Below are 26554 nucleotides of genomic sequence, written 5' to 3'. Positions count from 1 at the left end.
GGCTGAGAGCCACAGACAGGGTGGGGAGGTCGGACAGTATTGATCTCAAGATGCTTTATGTATAATCCTTATTCTGACCTTTTATATTGTGGTGATAGATTAGTGTTGCAGCTTTAAGCCCGGCTGTATTTGTCTTTATGCTTCTTATAATCCCACACTGGTTAGTAGTGTGAACAGTCAAATGTCAGCTCTCATCCTAATACTAAACTCCAACTGTTCCCTTTCTCCCTGTGCCTCTAGATGCATCCTTCTCTGATGAGATGAGTGACCTGGGCAGTGATGCTGATGCGTCCAGAGGGCCTACTGAACCTGCAGTGAAAAGAGAGAGGATTGAAATGAGCCACCCACTGCAGGAGATGTGAGTCTGGTCTGAAAGGGGCCGGATTGAAAGCCACCACGATCAGCATCTCTCCCTGAAAAGGTGACACTAAAGTGGCTTCGGGGCCCTTCGGGACGCAGCGGCTTTTTTGGGCCGAGCACACTGCGTCCTTCTGCAGTCAGTGTGTGCAATGTACATAGAGAAGAAAGTAGCAGTGTCAGTCCTCCCCTCACTAGCGTTTATAAGGACAGTGATTTTTCTTTCAGGAAGCTCACATCTGTTTTTGTTTTGTTTGTTTTTTTACTCACAGGGGTGTAACACAGGTCTGATTTTCTTTCCGTTTTTGTTGCAACTGTGAATGACTTTGTGCAGTACCTTTTTATTGGATGTGTAACCTTGAGTGGTGGTATGTGGTGTTTGTGAGTCTTCTCTTTTTTTTTTAAAATTTTTTTTCTTAACTAGCTGTGCCATAGTGTCATTTGAGTGCCTTAGATCGCTAACTTTAAAACCACCACTACAGATGTCAATCTGTCCCTCAGCTGTGCCTCTACCGCAGTATGAATGTATCGTCTCCAAACCTCAGACATTCAAAGCACCTTTAACATTGATTAGGTGTAGGTGTGTATACTCCTTGTTGCCTCTGCTGCAGCTCGCAGCAAACACACACAACAAAGAAAATAAAAATAAAAACAACATGCAACCTACTGACCCAAAGGACCTTTCCCTCAGTCGTTCCCACCAGCTTAGCCACAGTCATGGCTCCGTAGGGCCTCATAGTCTCGCAGTAGTCAGGAAGGCAGGGAACTTAGTATGTTACCTTGGCTGTGTAAGATGTTGGTTTGTTTACCTCAATAGATTTCTATGCTGTTCGGCTCAGATGACATGAGGCAAGTATTAAAAAACAAATGTAGCCACTGTTGCAGTCTGTGTCTCTCAATCCTGTTTCATTTCATGTAAATAGTTGTCCACAAATGGTTTAAATCCTGTGATAGCTCCTCCGTGTGCTGCACGGATCCACAGAGTAAGTCCTGATGCAATGACTCATATGTGCAGACCTGTGGGGGTTCACTCAACTGCCACAGAGTTGGGAATAAAAAATAATCGACTTAATGGATATAGGATATTACAACCTAAACTGGAATCTGGTCTGTCTCATCGAGCCTCATTTCGTGATAAAAAAAAGTGGTTATACATTTCATCTTCGGAAGATAAATCAATATATGTTAGAGCGTTGGACCTGTAAAACCAAAACTCTTAGACAGAAAGAGGATCTCGTTGGCATCTGAGCCGGCACACGCTCCCCGACTTCAGATACTTTGACCTCATGCTGTTACTCAGATTAAAGTCTTATGTTCTGTTTGAATTAGATAGAAATATACAGTGCGTTATTTGGGGAGTTTGTCCATAATAAATTATATATATAAATATATATATAAATATATATCTTTGTATGATGTAGAAAGTGTGTGCTCTGTGGCCTTCAGTCTTTGCCTAATCTCTCTCCTCACACTGTACTTGGTCGGTCACGTTGTATCAGAAGAAAATGCTTTGATGTGTAATTGATTAGACTGGCGTGTGTGATAAATTTGTTTTCAATCTCAATTGTTCAATGTGTAAAATTCAATTATTACTGTGGCGTTACTGCGCCTGAGTACGCTATTAAACTGTCACAAGAGAAATTCCTATTTATATGAACTATTCTGATTTGATTGACATCAGCTTTGTGTTGAAAATTGGTTTGGTTGATTTATTTTTCCCCTCAGATGATTTTGTTGTAGCGATGAGAATCCTTGAGCTTGAGTTATTTAAGGCTTTTTGTAACTTGTGCCTGTCACAGTAATTTGCCTTCAAGTGCTTTGGAGAAAAAAAAAAGTAATTTCTGTGTGTACTTTGTAATGTTTTGTAAGGCTGTTTTAGATTTTTGGCGGAGGATTATTTTTTATTGAACTAGATTTGGTTCTTCTTACAAGTATACTGAACCCTTATTTTTGTGCATTTTTAAACCTGTTCTTGACTACACTTTAACTATCCTAAGGACAGATGATGGTCTGTAATAAACTGCATAGTTCAGCTGTATTTTGTACTTGGTCACAATGTGTAATAAATTGGTGTACACCAAAATGTTTGAGCACATTTATTTTTATCAAACATCAACATCACAAAACCTCTATTTGGAACAAACAGCAGATTTACAAACATTGCATTTTCTAAGGTTTGGTAGAAGATCTTTACTCACAAGTGACTCATTTGATCTTTTGAGATGCTCCAGAGATTTATTCCATACAGTATTTACATAATTGAAATATCCTAGTTTCCATGGCAACTCAGTTCCAGACTTACTTTATTTTCCTTTCCTCTATAATTTAAGAAAAGTTCTGACATCTACCTCAGTTTGCAGTCTCAGAGCACAATGAACAGAGGAGATTGAATAGAAAAAGAGCTATCTTCCTGGCTCCTGCTAAAGGCAGGACTGAGTGTGTGTACAACACACACACACACACACACACACACACACACAACTTAAATTAGAGGAAAAGAAGAAGAAAAGGCTTGGTCCTAGAACAGCAGGACACTGTAAGAAGTAAGTGCACATTGTCCTTCAAGGCTGAGATGTCAGTCCTCAGTTTTAATGTCTTACCAGGAATAATCTCCTTCTGTCTGGCTGTTGACTTGAGAAAAAGTGTGAAGTCCTCTGAACCTGCAGCAATGGTCCTTTACACGATTCACAACGAGCAGCCGGCCATGTACTTCCCTGTAAAACAAAAAGGAAATGCACGGCCAAAATAAGCCGAATAGGTTAATAAAGAAGTCATATTATAGTATGTCATAAATGTTATTTTAAAAAAAAAAGTTATAGTATGTCATATAAAGCAATTTTAAAAAGCCATAGAAAAGTATGTCATTACATTTTGTAATAAAGTGTAGTATGTCATAAAGTCATAATGTTCTAAAACAGTTGATAAAAAAAGTTATAGTAAAGTATATCATAAAAAAAGTCATAGTATAGTATGTCATAAAAGAGGTCATAGTATGGTATGTCAAAACGTCATAAAGAGGTCATAGTATGGTATGTCATAAACAGTCATGGTTCTGTATAGTATGTCATTAAAAACACAAAAAAAGGTCATAGTATAGTATGTCATAAAAAAAGTCATAAAAAAGGTCATAGTATAGTATGTCATAAAAAGTCATAAAAAAGGTCATAGTATAGTATGTCATAAAAAAAAGTCATAAAAAAAGGTCATAGTATATTATGTCATAAAAAGTCATAAAAAAAAATAAAAAAAAGTCATAAAAAAAGGTCATAGTATATTATGTCATAAAAAGTCATAAAAAAAAAAGGTCATAGTATAGTATGTCATTAAAGTCATAAAAAGTAGTATAGTATGTCATTAAAGTCATAAAAAGTCATACTATAGTATGTCATAAAAAAAGGTCATAGTATATTATGTCATAAAAAGTCATTAAAAAGTAGTATAGTATGTCATTAAAGTCATAAAAAGTCATAGTATAGTATGTCATAAAAAAAGTCATAAAAAAAAGGTCATAGTATATTATGTCATAAAAAGTCATAAAAAGTAGTATATTATGTCATTAAAGTCATAAAAAGTCATAGTATGTCATAAAAAAAGTCATAAAAAAAGGTCATAGTATAGTATGTCAAAAAAAGTCATAAAAAAGGTCATAGTATGTCATAAAAAAGTCATAAAAAGTCATAGTATAGTATGTCATAAAAAAAGTCAAAAAAAAGGTCATAGTATATTATGTCATAAAAAGTCATTAAAAAGTAGTATAGCATGTCATTAAAGTCATAAAAAGTCATAGTATAGTATGTCATAAAAAAAGTCATAAAAAAAGGTCATAGTATATTATGTCATAAAAAGTCATAAAAAGTAGTATATTATGTCATTAAAGTCATAAAAAGTAGTATAGTATGTCATTAAAGTCATAAAAAGTCATAGTATAGTATGTCATAAAAAAGTCATAAAAAAAAGGTCATAGTATATTATGTCATAAAAAGTCATAAAAAGTAGTACAGTATGTCATTAAAGTCATAAAAAGTCATAGTATAGTATGTCATAAAAAAAAGTCATAAAAAAAAGGTCATAGTATATTATGTCACAAAAAGTTGATAACACAAGGCACATTCCCGCATCTCAGGGGGATAAATACACACGTCATATGTCTGAGTGTCTGTTCAGTGTCACCTGTGGCGAATCTCTTCTTGACCAGAGACATGCGGTAGCGGCTGCCCACCAGCTCCACGTCCATGCCCGACAGCGAGGCCCCGGAGCCCACAAACTGAACAGCCAGGCTGGGTGGAGGGCCTCGGGGGACCTCCAGGCACTGCCAGCTGGCACACAGAGTCCCTGAGCCTGGGACACCACCGACAGGCAGAGACACAGAGACATGAGGAACACCACTTCACAGCAATAACAAAACAAGATGTTATGTTAGCCATCTAGATTACATTTAACAGTTCAACAGCAGTTTCAACATCATGAGCTTCACACTGAAATACAGCCATGTTACTGCTGTTATCAAGACATCGAAAAAACTTTCCTTTTTCAACCACATTTAGCTCCGCCTTAACCGAGGAGTCTTATCATCTTTTGACGTCTTCATGGAAATGCCACAAACACTCTACGTTCATAGATTTATGATGTGTGATAAAGACATGCAGCATAAAAAGGAATTTGAGTAGAAATGCTGAGAAGATTTAGGATACTGTACAGCTTCTTCTCAGTCGTCGTCAAGCTGAGAAATGTCTTGTCCAATGTGGCTGCTTCAGTTTACAAGACGCCCAGGAAAATGAATTAATTATTGACCCAACACTGCCACACATTATTCATGTAAAGCAGCACTTTAACATTGTAGTGATAAAAGAAGCAGATTTTTCAGAAGAGGCAGGGAGGAGTTATGGTGACCTTTCAGTGCTTTGTCATTGGCTTATAAACCAGAGAAGTCCTCTAACTATAAACATTTTAACATCCAATCCATCACTGAAGGCTGTGAATAGTCTTTCTTTTTCTGCAGCTTCACATCGAGGTAATAATATATCATCACAAGAAAAAAAGAGCAAAATACAAAGAAGCAATGTGGGTGTCTGATACAAAGAAGCATGCAGGTGAAGGAAACCTTGAGCTCCAGTTTGATTTAATTTTAGACTTTCCCCATCTTAAATTAGAGCCTTGAAAGATTCTTTTATACGCCGTCTCTTATCTGCGCGCCATTAGCGTCGTGAAATATGAGCAACAATCAATTTGACACAAAATAAAAGAGGAACATTTCATGCTTGTCTTTGTGTCGCCGGATGAGAGCAGCTGCCACGTTCAAATGCTAATGCTGCTGTTAAAAAGGTAATGATACGCCTTCAGACTTTGGCTTTTTAAAAAGAAAAGGATGTGGAGTGCAGAGATCTTAATTACTCATTTCTACATTTGTCTGACACAATGTGGAGATGTAAGCCCAACAAGGAGGAAATGAAGTAGAAAGTTCTGGCACTATTTTTAATGAGGAGGCAAATAGAAGAATCAGATGTCTGCTTATGATAGACACAAAACAGGCTGTCAGCTAGATGGATGTCAACGTGTGAGTATGTGCATCTCTGTGAGTAGGTTTCCTTGTTCAATGAGGAGTAAAGAAATAAAAGCAAAGAGGCAAAACGAAAGCAGCAGAGCTCTGACCTTTGCTGTGATTGGTCGGGGAGAGGTTGGGGAGTTTCCACAGCAGCCGTCTTTCCTCAGCGTTCCTGCAGGGGACAAATTAATAGTCAGTGCAGCCTAACCTGCTTCTTCAGGCCTTTGCACACCACGTCCCTCTCTGTCTGTATGCAGTCTTAATCCTCAATGACATCCTCCTCCTCGTCATCATCGTCCACCTGAATGTTACTATCTGACCTGCTGAGAGTAGGTGTTATCTGAGTTGTGAAGTGATACTGTGCACTCTGTTCCTCTCTCTTGTTGTAGATGAATGTGTCCCGCAGGTCACGAGACATTTTCTTCACTGCTTCTGGGTCAGACACCCTTTTAAAGGCTTTCAAGGGCTGAGAAAAAACGCAGAATATCAAACCTCTTCCGAAAAACTTTAAAGACAGACTAAAGTTTCAGAGTGAAAAGGCCTTTCGTCTCCACCTTTTCCCTGTTCTGCATTACAGTCATCCTCACATTTTGTAAGAGCAGTTGCAGTAACTACTGTAAGTAAAAAGAAAGGTATACTTTTGTGTTTTGTGCTAACTAGCAAATGATAGCATGCTTATGCACTAAACTGAGAAGGTAAACATTATAATTGCTAAACTTGAGCAAATTGTTGACCATGTTAGCACTTAAAGGTGAACGAACGTTTTTTTCAACCTGGGCCCAATTTTCCGATCTACTTTTGTCTAAATGAGTGATAGGATGTTCAATATGTGACATTTCTCCAGTACGAAGCTAGGGCTGACCTGCCTGCAACCCGTAAGCGCGCGCTATATTAAATAATAGGGCACTCAGTCCGCGTCAAACAACGTCAAAATACGTCCACTAAAAGTGCATTTTTTTCACACAGATAGGCTCAGATAGTTAGTACAATTATCCGACAACATAACGGAAAGGAGAAATGAACGTCTGTGTTTACCTTTAGCTGGATTCAGACATGTTCCTCTGCCTGTTGCAATTTTAGTATATGTGCTACCGAAGTAACACTGCTCCCTCTCTCTCCTCGTCCGCTCTTCAGTTTCAATGAGCTCTGCATCCGTGTACGTCCGTGTACTCGGTGTTCAAATAAATACGGTCCATCCAGATCCAGTTGGTCAAAATCGGTCTCGCGAGATTTGAGTTGTTGCAGGAAGTTACCGCTGGAGTGACCTTACAAACGCAAGGAGTTACTCTGTTTGGAGTAGTCATGGCTGAATTTTTACCCAATTTTGACCAACTGGATCTGGATGAGCCTTTTTAATTTGATGACTGCCCGTATTTATTTGAACCAGACTACACGGATGCAGAGCTCATTGAAACTGAAGAGCGGACGAGGAGAGAGAAGGAGCAGCAACAGGCAGAGGAACATGTCCGAATCCAGCTAAAGGTAAACACAGATGTTCATTTCTCCTTTCTGTTATGTTGTCGGATAATTATACTAACAATCCGAGATCTGTGTGAAAAAAATGCACTTTTAGTGGATGTATTCTGACGTTGTTTGACGCTGTCTGAGTGCCCTATTATTTAATATAGCGTGCGCTCACGGGCAGCAGGCAGGTCAGCCCTAGCTTCGTACTGGAGAAATGTCAAATATTGAACATCCTATCACTTATTTAGACAAAAGTACATCGGAAAATAGGGCCCAGGTTGAAAAAAACATTAGTTCCCCTTTAACTCAAAACTGTTACAATGACTGTAGACTCTTTATCTGGTCAGAATTAGGATTGTTTCTTGATAAATAAACTGTTTAGCTGCAGCCCTTATATGCGCACAACTGTGATAACAGCTATGTGGTTTCATAGCTCACATATTATGATTACATAGTTCATTTCTAATTCTATTTGCACAATACAAATAATCTTGTTGATTATATGAATCTAGTAAATATCAGGGCAGACTCCTGCTAAACCGGTTACAGGCGACTGACAGTTGACAGTCAACAGAAGCTGCTTATTATCCGTCCATTACCACATCATCACTCACCAGGAGGCGGGCGGCTGGCACTGCAGGTCTGTGGCAGTGTGGTCTAATGGCAGCAGCACCTGGACAGCGGCGAGCTGGGTGGAGGGGGCGGTGGCGGGGCAGCAGTGGTAATCCAAAGACACCCGGGTCACGGTGCCGCTGCGCTGACACTCCGCAGACAGCAGAAGGGGAGCTCTACCCGGGTCCTGAGACGACACCTGAGAAAGCAGCGGAGACTTTTGAAGTTTAATTGAGTTGATGTTAAATTAAGAGTCCAGAGCAGGTTTGAGTTAATACACTTCTTATTAACCATAACATAGAGTCCTGCAGTCAGAGCACAGCAGAAATGTTACAGTCGTCTACAAAGATAGATTAAAGTATCAGTAATGGAGAATACTCATTTGAAATCCTTACCTGATACTTGAGCAGGCCAACGTTGTAGTACGAGGCCTGAGGGTTGAGTTCAGCCTCTCTCTGCAGGTAGAGCTGCAGAGCCTGCATGTTGAACCAGAAGTCTCTGGTGTCTGGGTCGCTCTGAGATGGATCACTGTAGAGATACAGAGACATGACGTCAAGGATCACATTATAGTCACTGAACACAGTTGTGACTCAACGCACAGAGGGCAGCTGACCTGTAGAGCAGCTTTTGATTTGGCAGGAAGTGATCAATCCTTGAGATGTTGACGAGCCTGAAGCTGAGCACTGGAACGTTGGGGTTGGCTGTGAAGATCCGGGTGATGCCGGCAGGGAAGGACATCGTCAGGTCGCCCGTGATCTTCACCAGACAGCTGGAGAACGAAGGAAACGCACAGAGTTTAAATTAACAAGAGTACAACTAATAGGCATTATAGATGTCATTAAATAGGAACTCACATTTTACACATCCCTGTCAACAAAAGTGCTCCTCAGCTGACGCAGAGCGTTGAATAATGCCCCACAAGGCACTGGAGGAGGCTTTTCAAAGTCAGGTAATAATCCTAATGATTTCATGACATTCTGAACAGAAAGCCTGGGCTACAAACTGGGTGTCAAAGACATGGGCGATTCTCAGACAGAGGAAGATGCAATCAACTGCATTCTGCAATAAAGTTGGGATATTTCTGCCTCTGCTGCTTTGATTCTGACCTTTTTTCCTTCGTCTTCCTTTCACAAGTCCCCCATCTTTATGGTAATGCAATACTCAATCACTAAAGTACACCTTTAAAAAACCACTCCACTGATTTGGCATCACACTCCTTAAAGATTGTCAGACTCAAGATGGACAGTTAAAAAAAAGCATCAAAACTGATGCAGCAGAACCAGAGATATCTTTTCATATTCTATGTACTCTTCTTCTTCCTTGTCAAACATCTGCCGCCTACATTACCCACAATGCAACTCAACCACAGACAGTTCAGTTGGAGACATCACTTGAAGCAATTTATCTTCACCTACCTCCCTCTGTAGCCATGAAAGGCTTTAAACAACTTTATTCAACAGACTGTGATGTGTAAAAGCGAGTAGTTCCCCTTTAAGATTAAGTTTTTTTGTGATCTTCTTCTTTTTTTTTAAAAAAAAAAGGTACTGTCATGCTCACCGGTTGTGTTGTCCACCTTTAAAGTAGGCGTTTATATATTCTGTTATGGCTGCTGCCACTGGCCAGGCCTCCTGTGTGCTGAGGGAAATGGGGCTGGGGCCTCGTGACAGGTGCACTGCAGAGAACAGAGGTGATAAAACCGAGTCATGCTGTTAATACATAGCTGGTTTTACATCATTCAAGTCATGTTTAAAGTAGTAGTCCAACATTTTGGGAAATGCTTTTCTTGCAGAGAGTCAGATGACAATATCGATACCATTCTCATGTCTGTACAGTAAATATGAAACTAAAGGCAGCAGCTGCCTAGCTTCACACAAATACTGGAAACAGCTAACCTGACTTTTTCAGGTAACAAAATCTGCGGGCCAACACCTTTAAATCTTATTAATGAACATGTTGTGTTTTGTTTAACCATTTCATTAAATTGTATTTTTTTCTGGGAAGTTATGAGAGAAATTATTTCTTGGGATGTTGTTTCCCTTCCCTCTGCTTCTTGTCGCTATGCTTAGCTAACTGTCACCTCTTCATATTAAGCATACAGACATGAGAGTGGTATCAATATTTTCATCTAACTCTCTTCAGGAAAGCTAGTAAGTGTATTTTCCAAACTCTCAAATGATTCATCTGTCTCTCCATTCTGTAGCATAACTGTATTCACGTGCTGAGGCTTACACTGTCTTTGTTGATGGTCCTGGTGCTGGTAGGGCAGCGGTGAGGATTGGCCTGTCCTGGCAGGACTGGGCGCTCGGTTCTGACTCGCCCAGTCGTTGTCCCTGGCCTGAGGCCCCCACTCGCTGGGGCTAGAGGATGAGGAGGAGGTGAGGGAAGGGCTGGGCTCTGGCAGCGGGGAAGAGCACAGGGACCGGGACTGAAACACACAGGGACAACGCTGAGTTAATACTGGTTACTGTTTTCATAGAGATGATGCCCCAAACATTTACATCGAGGAGAGAACGTCATCAATTATAAAGTAAACATGAATTTGATAATATATTTACAATTTTTACATTTTTGAAACATGAAAACCATCACAAAGGTAATATTCACAGTATCACAGTATCAGAGTGAGTTTGACTCAAATAGGGCAAAAAAAAATTCCTGCAGAAAACAATTATCTGCAATTACTGACAGCTTTCTCTAATTTTTGATGCCCTTCACATCTAAAACAACAAAGTATTTAGGAAGCTCTTGTGGGGAAAAATAAATGAGACTTCAGGATTAAAGTTGTTTGTGATATTTAACACAGTTGTATCAATAAAAGAATGATTATTAACTCACTCTCTCGCAGCCGCTGAGTCGGCCTGATGTCCTCTTGGCCCGGGCCGCTCTCTGAGGAGCAGCTGCGACCACTTCAGCTGTGTCCTGTCTGAAGTTATGCTTGGACCCTTTCAAACACACAGACACACAAGATGACTAAAAGCCAAATCTGAAATCACACAGCGAAACAAGACTATAGGAGACAGACATCCTCTGAAATCAGTCAGAAGTCGTGTTCAGAACAGCCGGAGATGAGCTGAGAGAGACGCGCTGCCAAACACAAGCTGGCACTAAACCTAAAAACATTTTATTTGTATTGGATTAATTGAGGGATTTAGCATGCTGTTGGTATCTGAATATTCTTCAGAAATTTTCCTCTTTATGAGAAAAGAACAAAAAAATTCTGCATCCCTTGCACTCTCTTTACAAGCAACGTTTCATAATTTGAATTCATGATGATATAATCTAAATTTTACCTGATTAATAAAGTGATTTACCTGTTAATAAAGTGAGTAGAAGGGATCGACAGTGTTTGGGATTTCTTTGGTTTCTTTATTTATCTTTTACAGTCAGAGTTTTGACCCGATGTACTTGTCAATGGGACGTAGTGGAGTGTAAGAACTTTAAAGTAACTGCAATGTCTCTACTGAGAAAAATAATTATATATGGGAATATGCAGACTCAGACATTAAAAATGTACTTTGATATATATTTCTTTAAAGATCTAAGCAACTATGATGAAATGAGTATTTTTCTTTAAGATATTTTTTGGGCCATTTAGCCTTTAATGGACAGGACAGGTAAGCGTGAAGGGGGAGAGAGAGAGGGGGGATGACATGCAGCAAAGGGCCACAGGCTGGATTCGAATCCGGGCCGCTGCGGCAACAGCCTTGTACATGGGGTGCCTGCTCTACCACTACGCCACCGATGCCCCGAAATGACTGTTTTTCATATTATTAATAATCTAAACAAAGTAAGTTACAGCTGCAATTAATAATTGTTTTTGATGATAATCATTGATCAGTTGATTAATTTATTATTTCTTCAAAAACTGTCAGAAAATAGCGGATATAACAAACATTTTTTGACCCACAATTTCCTGAAGTCTTCAACCAGATAACTGTTGGCAATTCTGCCTGACAAATTGTCAATTATTAATAAATTATCAAAATAGTTCCTGTCAATTCACAAATTAATCAGCCCTCGAACCAGTCAATCATCCTCGCCCTGACAGCACGTGAGTAAATAGACCCTTGGTGAACTAATAACCATTAAACGATCTGAGCTAATAGTTTCTGTCATCATCCAGGTAATATGCATATTTAATTCTAACAAAGAAAGAAGTCCTTGCAGCTAATTTATCAACTAATAAAAGAAGGTTTAGCTGAATAAGCCCTTAATGAACAACTGAGCAGGCAGGCCCCCGATAGAAAGATTAGGCTTCATGTTGACTAATTAAAAATGCTGTCTCAGTTCAGAGGTGAGCTTTTATTAGCAGTCAGAATTTAAGTGAAGTGTAGAAGAGTTTTTCTGCATCGTATGTGAAAGTGTTTCCTGGGTCGATGGTTTGACCTCTGATTTATCAAGGAGGCAGATCTAGAATACTAAACACTTCATAATGTGTATGTTTTACAGTTACTATGGTTGGTTTTGGAAGGTTTTGGAAAACAGTAAAAACTCAGTGAATCTAACTGAAGGTTATTTTACTGTTATGGTTTTAATTTTTACTGAGAATATTAACTTATTTTCCACGATAGCCAACTTGTGGTATATTTACTGTATGATATGTTGATGTAGTTTAGCCTGGCTAATAGTTGACTATATGAGAAAGGACAACTTCCCGTTTGGTTGATTTTTTTCCCCCAGTCACACCATGACAAAGACTCAGTGTGGAACGAAGATGGTCGATGTTCTCCTTTTATGGTGTTTAACCATATATGCTTGGCTCGACGGCAGTGTGCCTGAGGAGAGCTCAGTAGCTTCTCTTTTTCCTATAGAGTCTACCTTTCACTGGCCTCGACTACTGTAATGCCCCTCTGAACATGCAACCTCTGTAAATGGTCCAAAATGTCACTCCACTCGTCATTACTCTCCACTGGCTCCGTTGCTAGTCACATTAAGGTCAAGTCATTAATGCTCACTTATAGAGCACCCACTAGCATGACATCCACCAACCTGGACTCTCTTTCATTCAGTACAATGTGCAAATGAACAACTAGTAATCAAACAGTCACTTTAAAACTTCTACTGCTGCTCACTCGGTGGTGGAACGAGGCACTGAACTCCATTCAGTCGTCAGAATCATGCTCTGTCATTACAAATCGTATGAAGGCCTACCTCTTACTCACCAAATACGTTCTTTCTTCCTCCCTCTTTATCTCTCGATTGACTTAAGTCTGATGCAAGTGAGCATTGCAGCACTTATTCTTGAAGGCTTCTACTTGATATAGTGTGGCTTGGACTGTACCTCATTTGTGGGGTAGAGATAGCATCCTTGGACTCTTTTAGTTTGGAGGAAATGATTTCATGTTGGGACACATGATTTTTAGATTTCAATCATAGCTAAGAACCTCCTGTGAATGTGACAGGTTTTCTTTTCATTTCATCATATTGTTGACAGGGTGTCTCACGTTCGCATGTACCTTTTATCTATTTATGTATTTTCTACACCCTGTTTATTAATCATGTCTGCTCATGAAACCCTGTCATAATGAGTAAAGATCGACTTGCAGCCTGTCTCAATAAAAAAATTGAATGCCAGAAAAGAAAAAAGAAATCAGTACCCTTGTGTGAGGTGATACTGCATGATATCTGAGTGTTCAGATCCAGGCAGTCTTGATCTTTGTCTGTGGAAAAACACAGATCCTCCTGTGGTCCCGAATGCCTCGTGAGTGGAGGGGCGTTCCTGCGTGGCTCACTCTCTGATGATCGATGTTTCCTCCTCTCCCCTCCTCCTCCACCTCCTCCTCCTCCTCCCCCTCCCTCTCCTTTCCCTCCTCCCTCCTGTGTTTTGGAGCTGCTCAGCGTTCCAGAGACACTTTCACTAAACGGGTTGTGGACAGAGTTCCAGTGCATCAGCTCCTTCTTGGGCTGAGCTGTGGGCAAAGAGCTTGAATTAACATCAAGCACCAGCCTATTGCTATTGGTAGAGCCACCACCACCACCACTACTGCTGCCGCTGCTGCTGCTGCTGCTGTGTGCAGGGATTAACCCAGCTGCTGCAGCCAGCGACGACTGGTGCGTTGGGCTGCCAATCATCGTGATTGCAAACGGGTCATCAGAAGTAACAGGAGGCGGGAGGCTCTGGTCTCGTTTCCTGTCTCTGTCTTTACGATTGGAGGAGGATGAAGAGGAGGAGGAGGAAGAGGTTGGGAGTGTCTTAGTGTCGACGAGGGCGATGGAGAATGGGTCCCCTCGCACCTCCATTCCCCTGCCCTCCTGGGTTGTGCGAGGTGGTGGACGCGCCCAGGCATCAGACAGGTTTAAAGTCTCCTGGGTGACAGTCCTCTCAAACGCAGCGAGGAAGGGGTCCTCGGGGGGAATGTGTTTGCAGTTCCACACCGATGACTCCATCTCAGGTGGAGGAAGGGACTGGGAGAAAGCAGGGAACCGCATGGATGAGGGGTCCATGTCTGGGGGGACACGAGAGGGACGTGACGAGGCGATGGACCAGACGCTGGCAGGGTCGTCCTGCGAGTGAGGGCTCCGACCAGGGGAGGGGTCACGGAAAGCAGAGAGGAAAGGGTCCGCAGGTCGTCCCAGTGTTTGTGTCTGCTCTTTACTCTGTGACACAGGAGGCCAAGCTGCCCAACCCACTGGCTCAGGGGAGGGCCCAAGGGGCTGATGGGAAGGTGAGTCCAGGCCGGAGTCCTCGACGTTCTCCGGAGAGGAGGAGTCAGACGAGAAAGCGGCATCTGACACACACATTAAACACATTACAGGGTATCAACACTATGCAGAAATTCAGACGTTATCAATACCAGCAGTAAACTGAGAACTTGTAAAAATGTAATTGGACAAAAAAGTTCAAAATATCAAACATCTGAGCCTCATTTTACCAAATTGCCCCAAATATAACATTTTTTCCTGGATATTTCTAATGAAGAGTGGGGGTATATTAATTCTGAGCACTACACATTTACATATTCATAAAAGCAGGTGTTCTCTTTGAGCGGAGCAAGTACCCAAAAACCTCAAAGAGAGTCTGAAAAAATGATTCACAATCAGCGACCTCTTTATCAACAGGAAAAGAGTGCCTCTTTTGTCCAGCTACAGCCTAAATTTGGTCTCTCCAATAGCCGTTTCTTTTGTTTCCTGCAGGTTAAAAACGTTGTAGAGCAGTCTCTTGTTCAGTTTGACACGTTACCCCCTCCAACACACTTCCTACAACCACATCTCTCACATCCCTGTCTGTGAACATCTGATATCCCAATCTGTTGTAGTCATCTGAAGGAGGTTTGGAGTAAGGAAATTGGTTCCGACTTTATCTGATGAGCTTTGGGATGAAGGGATGGAGGATTAAAGAGCGTTCTATTAATGCGAGACTTCAGCCAGTTCACTTTAGAAGACCGGACCTAATAGGATCGAAGGACAATTGTCAAAAAAAAAGGGCTTGGGAGGAAATATTTCATTTACTCAGTATAATCATTGGGGAACTAATGGACCAGGCTGTGTACAGTACTTGCTGTTTTGGGATGTTCTGAATGCTCCCTAAAAACTGCCATATGAGACCCAGAAGGCTTTAATGTTTTTTATGATTATAGCTAAAAGGGTTATTTTGAGACAACGGATATCTACCTCCCCTTCTTGTGTTAAGAAGTGGCTCACTGATATGATTCCTGTCTTTATTTAGGGGAGATTAAATACTTGTCATCTGAGTCATACCGCACATTTGGGGTCCATTTTTTGATCATATCAGACAGCAAATCAGCTCGGTTGCAACTAAGTTGATTTACATGCCCCTCTTGAGTGTGGCTTAATATACAGTTTATTTGAAAAATCTTTGCAGTCATACTCATTGTACATTACCAGACTTTCCTTTAATTTTAGTATTTGATGTTTAACTTTTGTAAGAGGATAAAGGACAAAGACCATCTTTTCCCAGGGACGTTTCCCACCAGGACTAGTCTGATTGTGGCAGTATTTATTTACATCAAAAACAGCAGTTGGAAAAGGGGAGGTCTTATATTTGGGCCAATACATAATCAATATGAATAGACAATGAAAATATTCTCTTACATTCAGTCGCACCAAAAGCGCTCTGCTCTCTGAGTTGTTCCCGACCATCAAAGCTTTTGGACTTGAAGGCCGATTCCAGCGGAGGTCCGAACAGACTGTCTGAACCCGATGCCGTTGAACTTAACCTGATGAAGAACAAAGAGGGAGTGAAGAAGAAGATCAGGGAGAGTGAGAGCAGTAGAGTGATGAGGAGGAGATGTGATAAAGTGACAACAGATATGTGGGTGTAAGTGAGAGATGAGGAAGTTGGGGAATTGTGAAGGATGAAAATAAACATCGTAAAACAGGAAAATAACCGCAATCCAGCTCTAAATCCTGAGTTGTTTTTTTCTTCTGCATAACTGTAAAGTCTGTAAACTTTGTAATTGTAAATGTAAGAATAAAAGTTAAAGAAACTCTATTGTAATGATTTACTGTCCATGATTTTGTTTTATGAAAACGTTCACACCAAACTCAGAGGAAGAATTGCTGACATATCAACAAACCAGTGCATTGACCATCTTGGAATAATAAGTGAACACTCCCAGTTCAGAATACTGGGAGTTTTCCAGTTCTTCACATTCTGAATGCAGAGGATAGCATTTTATTTTCTCAATGTACAATTAAAATATGAAGGTCTAGTCTGAGAGATTTGTGGCCTTCTAGTTAAAAAACTACACATCAATTTCTCTGAAAATTAGGAAAGTAACTCTTAAAGCCACAGTCGGTAACTTTTATAAAAAAAATAATAGCCTTTTTCATATTTGCTATAACTGTCACTATATTCACACAGCACTACATGAGACAGATAAACTGTGAAAATCCAACTCCTCTGCCTACTCTATTGCCATGTAGCACTTCTAATGACCTTGCTGTGTGTGAAGAAAAACAAACAGAGCCAAGGAGTCTCTAAAGCAGCTGTCAATTACTCCGTGAAATGCGATTAAACTGTCAAACTAAGCAGCCCTGATCAAATAGAAATTCAGATTCTGTAACTACATTACATATTTCTCACCTCAAATGTTTTCAGAAACATATTTTAAGGTACTTTTCAGCTGTAAAATGAGAAAATTTGTGACCTGGCCATGTGAATACAGTTAGACAGAGAACCAAGCATCGCCCACAAGCCAGACCGGCTTTCTAATTTTACAGCGTAACAGTAGCTTACACTAAAATGTGTTTCTAAAAAAATATGAGGCAAGAAAAAGGCAATGCAGTAACAGACTAAATTCATATTTGATCAGCGCTGCCAAGTTTGACTGCAGTTCATGGAGCAATTGATATGACTGAAAGTTATTTTCATAAAAGTTACCAACTATAGCTTTAATATGAGGTAAACCTGTCCTCATTATGTATGAAATTACAGCATATGGCCAAAGACATGGTTTGGGCTAGGGCGAATGGTCTACAGCTTAGGAAACCTCCTCCATCCACACCTTTCTAATACTGGATTGGGAGGATCTGCCTCCAGAACTTTCAGAAACCAACAATCTGACATTCCCACCCGTTTCATGCCGTGATTGATCAGGTGAGTGGAGGTGAGAAAGGAGCCAGCACTTTAACCACTCTCTTTAGGTCTCTGTTCATTCTTGACACTATTTGTCACTTTTCATATGAACAACTGAGTGAAAATACTATTATACTCATATTTTAACCATTATCGTGTCTCCCTCCTTCTCTATGATGGCTCACTTTTCACTCCGCCTTTGAGTGTGGCTGTTCTGAGCATAACATTTGATTCGAATTCACTTTATTATCAGAAAAAAATCAGAAATTTGTCCTGCACCTTAGACATCTGACATTATGACATTATGAAAAGTGGATGCAATACAACAAATAAATTACTGAGTACTGGAACTGGAATGCTGACAACAAGGCAAACCTTATCACCCAATGATGTTGAAACTCACTAACACTCTTGCGCCTGGGATGGGAGCAAACTCCTACAGCCAGGTTGAAAAATCTTCCCAGTAGATTAAAGGGAGGCAGTTACTGCAAGTGATTAACACCCATGATTTTATAACAAGACCACGTATGGGTGTAATGTTTAGATATCCACATAGGCATACATGATATATTGTATCTACTGCAAAGGTGCTCTTTAAAACGATTAAAATCAAGTAAAAGAAAATGGTGCTCTGTCTGAGCTGCAGGGGAATGTAAGACAAAGGAAAGAAGAGTGAGAAAAGTGAGGTGACAAAGGTAAAACCAGCAGACGGCCAAAAATAAAACAAGGATGTGACAACGGAAACACTTTGAGGAGGAAACCTGAAGAGCTTCAAACCGCTGAAAAGGCCACTGATGACGCAATTTAACCTCCAAATACGTCTCCCTCTCTGCACCGCTCAGAGACAGATATGAGATATGAAGGGCAGAGCCGTCTCACCTGCTGTGATCAGGACTGGAGGTGGACCTGCGTAGGCCCTCCTGCTCTCCATCTGTAATGAGACAAAGCACACACACACACACAATGAGATGCAGTGACTCACTGCAGAGGATGTTCCCTAATCAGGACTAATCAGCAGCTTGGTGTTCTTCGTCACAGCGTTGATGGGAGGATGAGATCGAGCGATGAGGCGACGTGAGGGAAAACCCATCAGCCATTACCTTCTCTCTGATAAATACCAGCAATTAGCCCGGTCTCACTCAGCTCCAGCCACCACTGCACAGCAACCGCTTTAATAAGGCGCTCATCGTTAATCCTGCCGCCTCTGGATTTAAGACAGTGCGACTCCCCGCTGATGTGAAGCAGCAGGTTGTAGCCTCCAGTCTAACCTGCTGGCAGCTAACGAACCTGACGGTGATAAAACATGCTGTGGAGCATGAGCAGAGGGCCGGGTGTGACTAATGGAGGGTGGCTATTCATGCAAGGTCAGCCAAAGAGGAGATTTGCTGTCTGGAGGGAAAGGTGGGGTCTAAACAGGCTGCTGGAGGTAGAGAGACGCTGCAGGAAGAAATAATCACTGAAGATCTACAGATGTGGTTGTGTGTAAGAAATAGTTTTCATCCTGTTAATGAATGAAAGGATAGAAACTTTAAACACCTATTCCAGGTAGAAATGCACAACATGACATGACCGATTGCTACAAAATTAAGGCTGCAATAATTATTATCTGATGATTATGTTCTTGATAATCAATTCATCTTTTGGCCTTAAGAACGTAGGAAATTGTTAACAAAAAATAATCCCATTATAATTTACAAAGGCCAAAGGTGACAGAATCAAAATTATGAAAAGAGCTGCCGAGTCATTTTCTGTTGATTGATCGATTGATTAATCAACTCATCGTTTCAGCTTTATACAAAAATATATATATAAAAAAGAACCTGACAGACAGATGGAACATAAACATGGAAAACAAGACAGTAAAATCAGACTCACCCCTGTGGGAGGCACCTTCGCTCTCTTCTGAGCGACCTCCCGCAGTACTCGAGTTCCCTGCAGAGACACAACAGCTTTACAGAAGTCTTTACCTTAAGATACAGTAAACAGACTACAACATACTGTATTTTTCACACTGCTTTACTGTGCAGGAAAGAGATTTGCTGCACATTCACAAACACTAATAACCCAGAAAATATTCAGACACATTTGAACTTACTGGAGAGATGCCGCTTGACTGACACCTGAAGTCAAGAGAGGGAGACAGACTTGATCAATACAGCGGATTCATACAAAGGAAAAACATGGTGTTCTTCTTGTTTTTTTTAAATGTAAAAAAGTCCCACAAAAAGATAAAAAACAAGAAAGAATAAATCAGTTTCTCAGTACTTTCTGACACCTGTACACAGTTGTTGCATTCAGGTTCAAGCCCACTGGTTCCTATTGTTGAAGACAAGGACGTAATTTCCCAAAACAGCTGGACACTGTAGATTTGAGTTAGTCCAACAGGAATAAATCGTGATTGTTGCAAATTAACATGCATTTGGGGATCTTGTTAGCATTTACAGTAGCAGGGTTCAAAATAATCTGCAGTGCCCTGTTGATCGAAATGAAGGAACATGTCTCCCAGTGGGACAGTGATGTGTTTTTAATAGTAACAAGAGGATGACTAAGATACTATATCAGGCTATGGCTATACAGACAAAACTTGTGGGCAGGATCAATTCATTGTTGGTTTGTCTTTTTTTGTGGGAATTGTTGACAATGAGAAGTTTTAGATTTATGCATGTTGGGGTAAAATGCTGATGTCTTCAGAGGGATCCTAACAAACATACAGAACATGACAGAAATACGAAACACAACCTGTTGCCGGACCCCTCTGTTGGGTGGCAGAGTGAGCGCCCCGACGGTGGCTTTCAGTTCTTTCTCTGTGGCAGCGGAGTTATTGCGACTGCTGCTCGCCACCGGTCTGATCTGGATGTGGAACTTCTTGGGCTCCTCGTCATCAAAGTCTGAGTCACTGGAGTAAAAGTTGCTCTCCTTCTCCTCAGAGCAGCGTACAGAGAGAGAGGATGGTCAAGGAGAACAAGCTCATGTTTCAGTATTTTATGATTGTTGCTTAACTGAAACTTAATGCAACGTGCAAAACACTAAATCAAATGCGAACACCTCCAAATACAGCCACTTAATATCAGCACACTTTTAATACTAAGCGTATAGATCACTGAATCAGTGCTACATATGATTGCAAGCATTGTATTTTTCTGTTACTTATTATACTTTCTTTTCTCTCTTTTTGTCTTTTTTTACTGCATCAGTTCTCCTGTATATTGAGTATCATATATGGCAAGAATGACCTTGAAGCTTAATAACATTTCAAAGGTAAGCAGCATAAATCCTTAATTACTTGTGCACAATTGTGGAAAGATTAAAAACTACTGCTTACTGCCAATATGTTACAACGCACTGAGCGTCTGTTACTGTACATTAGAGTTAATTGTGGTTTACTGTACTGTTATCACTTTCCAGGATCACTGTGTTGTATTACTGAAAGACAAATGTATTTTATATGATCATTGAAAAACTTAAAGTTGATGTAAATATCAACATCTAATGTCTACTAATCATTCTCGTCTTCATTTCATCTCATATGAATGTGGGATGTTCTGCTGTGTGAGGTCAGAGTCTTGACTTTCTTACCTATATTTACAGTAATACGGCAAAATTCAATATATATCTAAGTTGTTCTCTATCTATATTATTTCAGATAATGACTTCTGCATAAACACTTTTTGTCCCCTGTTGCCATTTGCATCTGAGATCTCTGAGAAATGCCCTCTCATTCTGCCCTGCACAACAAACATACAGTGAAATGACAATAAAGCTGAACTAAATTGAAAACACAAATGGAGGTGAGGGCTGCAGAGCTTCAAACAGCAAAACCGCCACTTCCTGCTGCACCATCACCCCCACAGCTAAATTCACTTCCCCTTCCTCTTTGTTTGGATGGCACGCTGCTGCACTTGAAAGTGTTGTGTCATGTTATGTGAGGTGTGTCTTGTGTTTTTTAGAAGATTCAGAGAAACTACGGGACGTTTTCCAGCATGGGGGTTTTTGATGAACGTGAACCATCTATTCTGAGCAGGCGGGGGGCTCGATGGGGGGGATGACAAAGTCAGGAAGAGTTGTTATCTCTGAGCTGTCAGGACTGAGAGCTGCTGCTGATAAATGGATCAGGGCTGGAGAGTTAGGACGTGGAGTATTGAGGTTAGGAGGACAATTCATTTTTATCCCCTGCAGGCATTTACTGCGTCTGCATTTAACGAGGGGGATGCATTAAGTCATTTGCACCCACAAATAGGGTAGAGGCCTTTATAATTGTCTAGAGCTCTACAGCTAATGAGGCCATGAATTCGGCCATTTATGTAAATAAATTGGTTAAATCCGCCTCTCACCTCTGGCTTTCTGATTACTCCTCATTTAAAAAACCTCCATCTCAGTTACGGGCCTTTTTGGAGTCACAAGGTGATATCTTTATGAATCTAAAATTAGTCTGTGTTTCCAACTTAATTGGATTTTTAAAAAGATTCACAGTCATTTGGTGGAACAGTTTGGACCGATGTGTTGGACAGCACTCCCCACCATCATCACAACAATAAAACACTTGTGGCCTGTGAGCCAAATCTGGCCAACAGTTTTTGTAATTCACATGAATATAAATTGGTTCACACTGGGATTTTGTTTTTTACTTTGAATGTAAATAAGGTGCCAGAGTGCTTAAGAATGCATCAAAGTGTTTTTTATTTTACAAAATAGTGCCAGAGGAGGATCCCTCTGACCCACTGACAGAGGTCCGGGCAAAACGCCCCTGCATACAGCTGACCTGTGTGGTGCTGCAGTGACTGGATTTGCCTCTTTGCAAAAATGAGGACAGCAAACAAAAGGCTGAAAACAGAAAATTCTTGTACTGATAAATATTATGAATGGTTGTTTATTAACTGGCTGCTGGTCTCCTGTCATTTTGCAAAAGTGGCCCCTGGGCAAAGCAGGTTGAGTATCCCTGCATTCAATCTTTTGGAAGAATGATGTTCATCTGTCCAACAGAGCTCAAGTGATAATTGACAATCATTGTTTTTTCTTTAATTTTTCACCCTCTGTAATTATATTCACAGTGTGGCACGGAAAAAAACCTATTGAGCAGAAAAAGGATATCATTTTGTGTGCTGTCAGCTCGGATGACAAATCCCTCGTCGTCTACTTCCAGGGGTGAATTCTATATGAATGAACACACACACACACACACACACACACACACACACACACACACACACACACACACACACAGGAGAGAGAGAGGGAGTCAGACACCAGCTGGGTCAGCAACATGGAGACAAATGGCACTTCAGCCACATATCTGACACACAGAAGTGCTTTGTCGTACTGTGTAACTCAGCAGCTTGCGTGTACCGCTGAGAGGCTTCCATCAGAGTCTGTGTGAGTGAAAACACAGACGCTACAACTGTTATGAAAGGTGTTAGTCAGTGCCTAGCTACTGTTAAATACGTTACTGCAAGGAGGACAAACAGCTGTGTGATACAGCTGCAGGTGTGCTTCCAGTTTGATTTAAATCATGTCTACGTACCGGGATGTCTGGTTACACGTCAGCTGTAGTCATATGATCTTCAAAATAAGACATGAGGGAGGCCTGATTTACAATCCAGCCAACGTGGGAGCAGTTATTTTTAGACTAAGTGTGGACATATACAGATGGTGTTTGATTCTGATTTCAGTAAACAGATCTTGGTAGGTTACGTTGATATGACAAGTGTAACTGTATCCATTCTTTTTTTTGATCAGATCACACTGAAAGAAATCTGATTGAGGAACACTCAGAACACTGTAGTTAATGCATAACTGTGTGATTAGACTGTAAAAGTATAACTGCAGGAGCAGCTTAACTACAGTTTGACTCAAATTAACTACAGGTAGTAGTAAACAAAGTAAAATTGTTGCTTGTAGTGATAAACCTACACCTAAATCTGCAGGTCAACTTGGCTTTATGGAGCTTTATCGCAAGTTTCATCTCGTCAGTCTGTCTGGCCCGCAACTTTACTGTTCTGGTTCACTCTCAGTGCTCCCGTGGCATCGTTATGCTACAACAAATAGTTGTTTTTCAGCAAAAAGTTCTAAAAACCCACTGCATGTTACCTGCTCCGCACCAAACAGCAGATAGACACAGTTAGCAACTAGCTGGTGAACAAAGTGGAGTTAGCAGCTAAAGAGTCAGATATGTCAGAGTGGATAATGGACTTATGCAATGCTTTTTTTTCCTCCAAGTGAGGATTGGGATACATGCAGTTCACATATTCCAGTCAAAATGAATATATATTTTTTAAACGCTTAAAGATCCACTCATTACTAAAAGAATATGTCATCCATGAGAGACAATGAAAAATAATGGAATGGTCAAAGTTGTCATATGAAGTTTAGGGTGTGCTGATGAGTCGCATCATCAACACACACATTGAGTAAAATAACAAGATAATATTCCACCTTAAAAGTTGCCAGCAGTCAACCATGTGAATTAAGTTATTTTTTTCTCAGACTACAGCTGCTGCTAAACATCCTTTCATTATATAGTTACTATAGTTATAGTGACCAAAAATGGGGACAGTACGGAGCGGTTCCATTGGTACTATCCACAACTTTTCACAGTGGAAATGGAAAAAAAGCATACCGAACTGAACTGTACTGTTCTGCTCAGTGGAAATGGGGCTTAAGTAGGCAATTGTTAACACTGATACAGCCAACTTCTTACTCGTACATTTATAAGGCAATGATATGTCTTTTGCCCTCTGGTGGCCAAAAATCAATAAATGCAGCTTTAAGTTGTACAGGCTGTAACTTTCCCCAGTATCTAAATATTATCCAGCAACTGATTCATTAAAGTCAGCGTCTCTTCAGACACCCGATAATATAGAGTGTTGCAGGAATCAATTCTAAAACCTGGAGATGTGTTAGCATGTTTGCATGTCTTGAATCTAATACATTTTTTAATGAGTTTTTGATTAAATGCCTGAAAAATGTTTGTGGTTAACACAATCTTAAGAGATATTTCTGTTCTCTGAAATAAAATACAGCAGTAATTAACTAACTTTTAATTTTTGAAGCGTTTAGGTGTCTTGGAAAAAAGGGTGTTGCTAACTATGGCAATTGCTTTCGCATCCAAAATCATAAAATTGGTGTTCATTCTCTAAGATTATCATACTGAACAAAATGTGTGAGTATAATAAATCTTTGTTTGCCAATGGAAAAATCCCACCAGCCAGGGCTAACTTCTGGGTTGACCTTCAATAAAGCGTTGTCGTTGCAGCACTCTATTTTGGGTAAAACACTTAAGTAATTAACAGACTATTATGATCTAAAGACAGCAGCTAGACACAATAATCAATCTGTATTACTGCAACTTTTGCAAATTTTCTTTTTCTTCTGATAATAACTGTCATAATGTTGAATATAGACGGTGAATGGACTGTAGAATGGACCTCTGCCAATATAACTAATACCTGTTACACCACAGTCAGAAACTTAATGCCCTTGAAAGTATAAAATAGCAGCACCAGAGGCCCTGTGACCTGCAGTTTACTCTACCACATCAGTCTGTTAGAAAGCAGCGTCCAAAGCCCTTTCACAAACAAACGCGCTGGCTCGCGCACACACACACACACACACACACACACACACACACACTCACACGCAGTTACGCATTTCCTCTGTCGCTGCCAAAGAATCACATAAACCTCTTCTCAGAAGTACTGGAATAAACCTGGGAAACCCCACACCGTCAGTCATGCCATTATCAAACACACTCGTGATTTCCCACTCACCTTCTTTCCACAAATACAAACACACTCCTGTGCATGCTTCTCCTTGCACCTCCCCGAAAAAATACACGCACACACTCCTCTCACAGTACAGAAGTGCTCTACAACACATTTGTCTGCGGGGATAACTGCAGCTTTAGGAGTCAGACAGAACTGATAATTGAGTCAATGGTTTTGGAGCTGCAGTGTTTGGGTGTGAATTATATCTGATACTCACCGGGGTCTCCGTCACTGCTGAATCTCTGCAAATATGAAACAACAAAACAAAACACATAGATGTATTATTTTTCATTATTCAGCAGTAACTCAGACTGAAGCCAGTAGCAAAGAACGAACATCAAGATTCAATTTCAGAAGATCAGGGCTCATAGAGCACAGCATGTTTGTTTCTCTGTGTTAGTGTGTGCGTGCACTCACGTAGAGTCTGGCTCCTTGTCCCTCTTGCCAAGGCCGGGGATCCTGAAGGCTTTTGCTCGACTCTTCTTCCCACCTTCTGGTGCCAAAGCTGTCATGTACTCCTCAAAACCAACCAGAGCTGCAGACGACAGACGGTTTGACAAGAACAAAGAGCATTCAAAAACACAAGATATGCATGTAGTCAAGTCTTGTATTTTGTCACAATGAATAATTCTGCCTCCATTATTCTGTTTTGAGTGTTGGTGTTGTATTTTTTTTTAGCATTATGTGAACTGCTGAAGTTGTGTTTTTGTATCACCTCTACTGGAAACAAGCCAAGAATCCATCCTAGGGAGCTGAATTGTACCTGGCCTGTCTTTGCCCGTGCCCTTCTGCTCTGCAAATTTCTGGATGAGGTTATCAATGCCGATGTTTTCCACATTCTGCTTGAATTCCTCGTGAACCTGCAGCAGAGCAGAGCAAGAATGATTATTTGGTCCTTTAAAAAGCTTGTAGTATTACAAAAGGTGCCATGAAAAATACTGTTTGTTATCAAAGCTCAGTGTGATGATGTCTTATGCAATGATGCATCTAGTTTAAAGGGATAGTGCACCCAAAAATGAAAATTCAGCCAGTATCTACTCACCCATATGCTGACGGAGGCCCTGGTGAAGTTTTAGAGTCCTCACATCCCTTGCGGAGATCAGCGGGTGGAGCGGCTAGCATACCTAATGGTAGACGGCGCCCCAGACTAACGTCCAAGAAAACAAAATTGAATCCACAGAGTACCTCCATACTGCTCATCCATAGTGATCCAAGTGTGCTGCAGCCGCGACATAAAAAGTTGTTTCGAAAAACATCATATGAACTCTGTTTTTAGCCTCA

At 40.6% G+C, this 26554-nt stretch overlaps 2 protein-coding genes across 12 annotated transcripts in view; one reads left to right on the top strand and one right to left on the bottom strand.

The window, feature by feature from the left end:
- The window catches only part of rfx2 (regulatory factor X, 2 (influences HLA class II expression)), a 30232-nt gene extending 27792 nt beyond the window's left edge, over window positions 1-2440 (top strand). For all 6 annotated transcript variants that reach the window (XM_050054031.1, XM_050054030.1, XM_050054028.1 and 3 more), the window contains one exon: window positions 241-2440. In XM_050054031.1, coding sequence (XP_049909988.1) covers window positions 241-362 — 122 coding nt within the window. In that variant the 3' untranslated portion in view covers window positions 363-2440. The remainder of the gene's footprint in view (window positions 1-240) is intronic.
- fcho1 (FCH and mu domain containing endocytic adaptor 1) overlaps window positions 1-26554 on the bottom strand; it is an 81625-nt gene that overhangs the window by 1183 nt on the left and 53888 nt on the right. Inside the window, exons 9-28 of one of the 6 annotated variants that reach the window (XR_007570538.1) lie at window positions 25989-26133; window positions 25691-25808; window positions 25491-25515; window positions 22602-22662; window positions 20253-20446; window positions 19609-19633; window positions 19389-19445; window positions 18393-18444; window positions 16028-16152; window positions 13573-14703; window positions 10811-10917; window positions 10205-10400; window positions 9533-9647; window positions 8589-8744; window positions 8371-8503; window positions 7978-8174; window positions 6007-6071; window positions 4528-4695; window positions 2958-3071; window positions 171-309 (exon numbers count right to left, since the gene is read on the bottom strand). Coding sequence is in view for 4 of the 6 variants with exons in the window: in XM_050054023.1 (XP_049909980.1) it covers window positions 2946-3071; window positions 4528-4742; window positions 6007-6071; window positions 7978-8174; window positions 8371-8503; window positions 8589-8744; window positions 9533-9647; window positions 10205-10400; window positions 10811-10917; window positions 13573-14703; window positions 16028-16152; window positions 18393-18444; window positions 19389-19445; window positions 19609-19633; window positions 20253-20446; window positions 22602-22662; window positions 25491-25515; window positions 25691-25808; window positions 25989-26133 (3243 nt within the window). In the remaining 2 variants the exon portion in view is untranslated. Of the gene's footprint in view, window positions 1-170; window positions 310-2097; window positions 3072-4527; window positions 4743-6006; window positions 6072-7977; window positions 8175-8370; window positions 8504-8588; window positions 8745-9532; window positions 9648-10204; window positions 10401-10810; window positions 10918-13572; window positions 14704-16027; window positions 16153-18392; window positions 18445-19388; window positions 19446-19608; window positions 19634-20252; window positions 20447-22601; window positions 22663-25490; window positions 25516-25690; window positions 25809-25988; window positions 26134-26554 lie in introns of those variants that run through there. The other 5 variants (XM_050054024.1, XR_007570539.1, XM_050054023.1 and 2 more) reach the window with 5 other exon arrangements.

This window comes from Epinephelus moara, chromosome 10 (genome assembly GCF_006386435.1).
Source record: "Epinephelus moara isolate mb chromosome 10, YSFRI_EMoa_1.0, whole genome shotgun sequence".
NCBI lineage: Eukaryota > Metazoa > Chordata > Actinopteri > Perciformes > Serranidae > Epinephelus > Epinephelus moara.
This window is presented reverse-complemented; position numbering and strand designations above follow the sequence as displayed.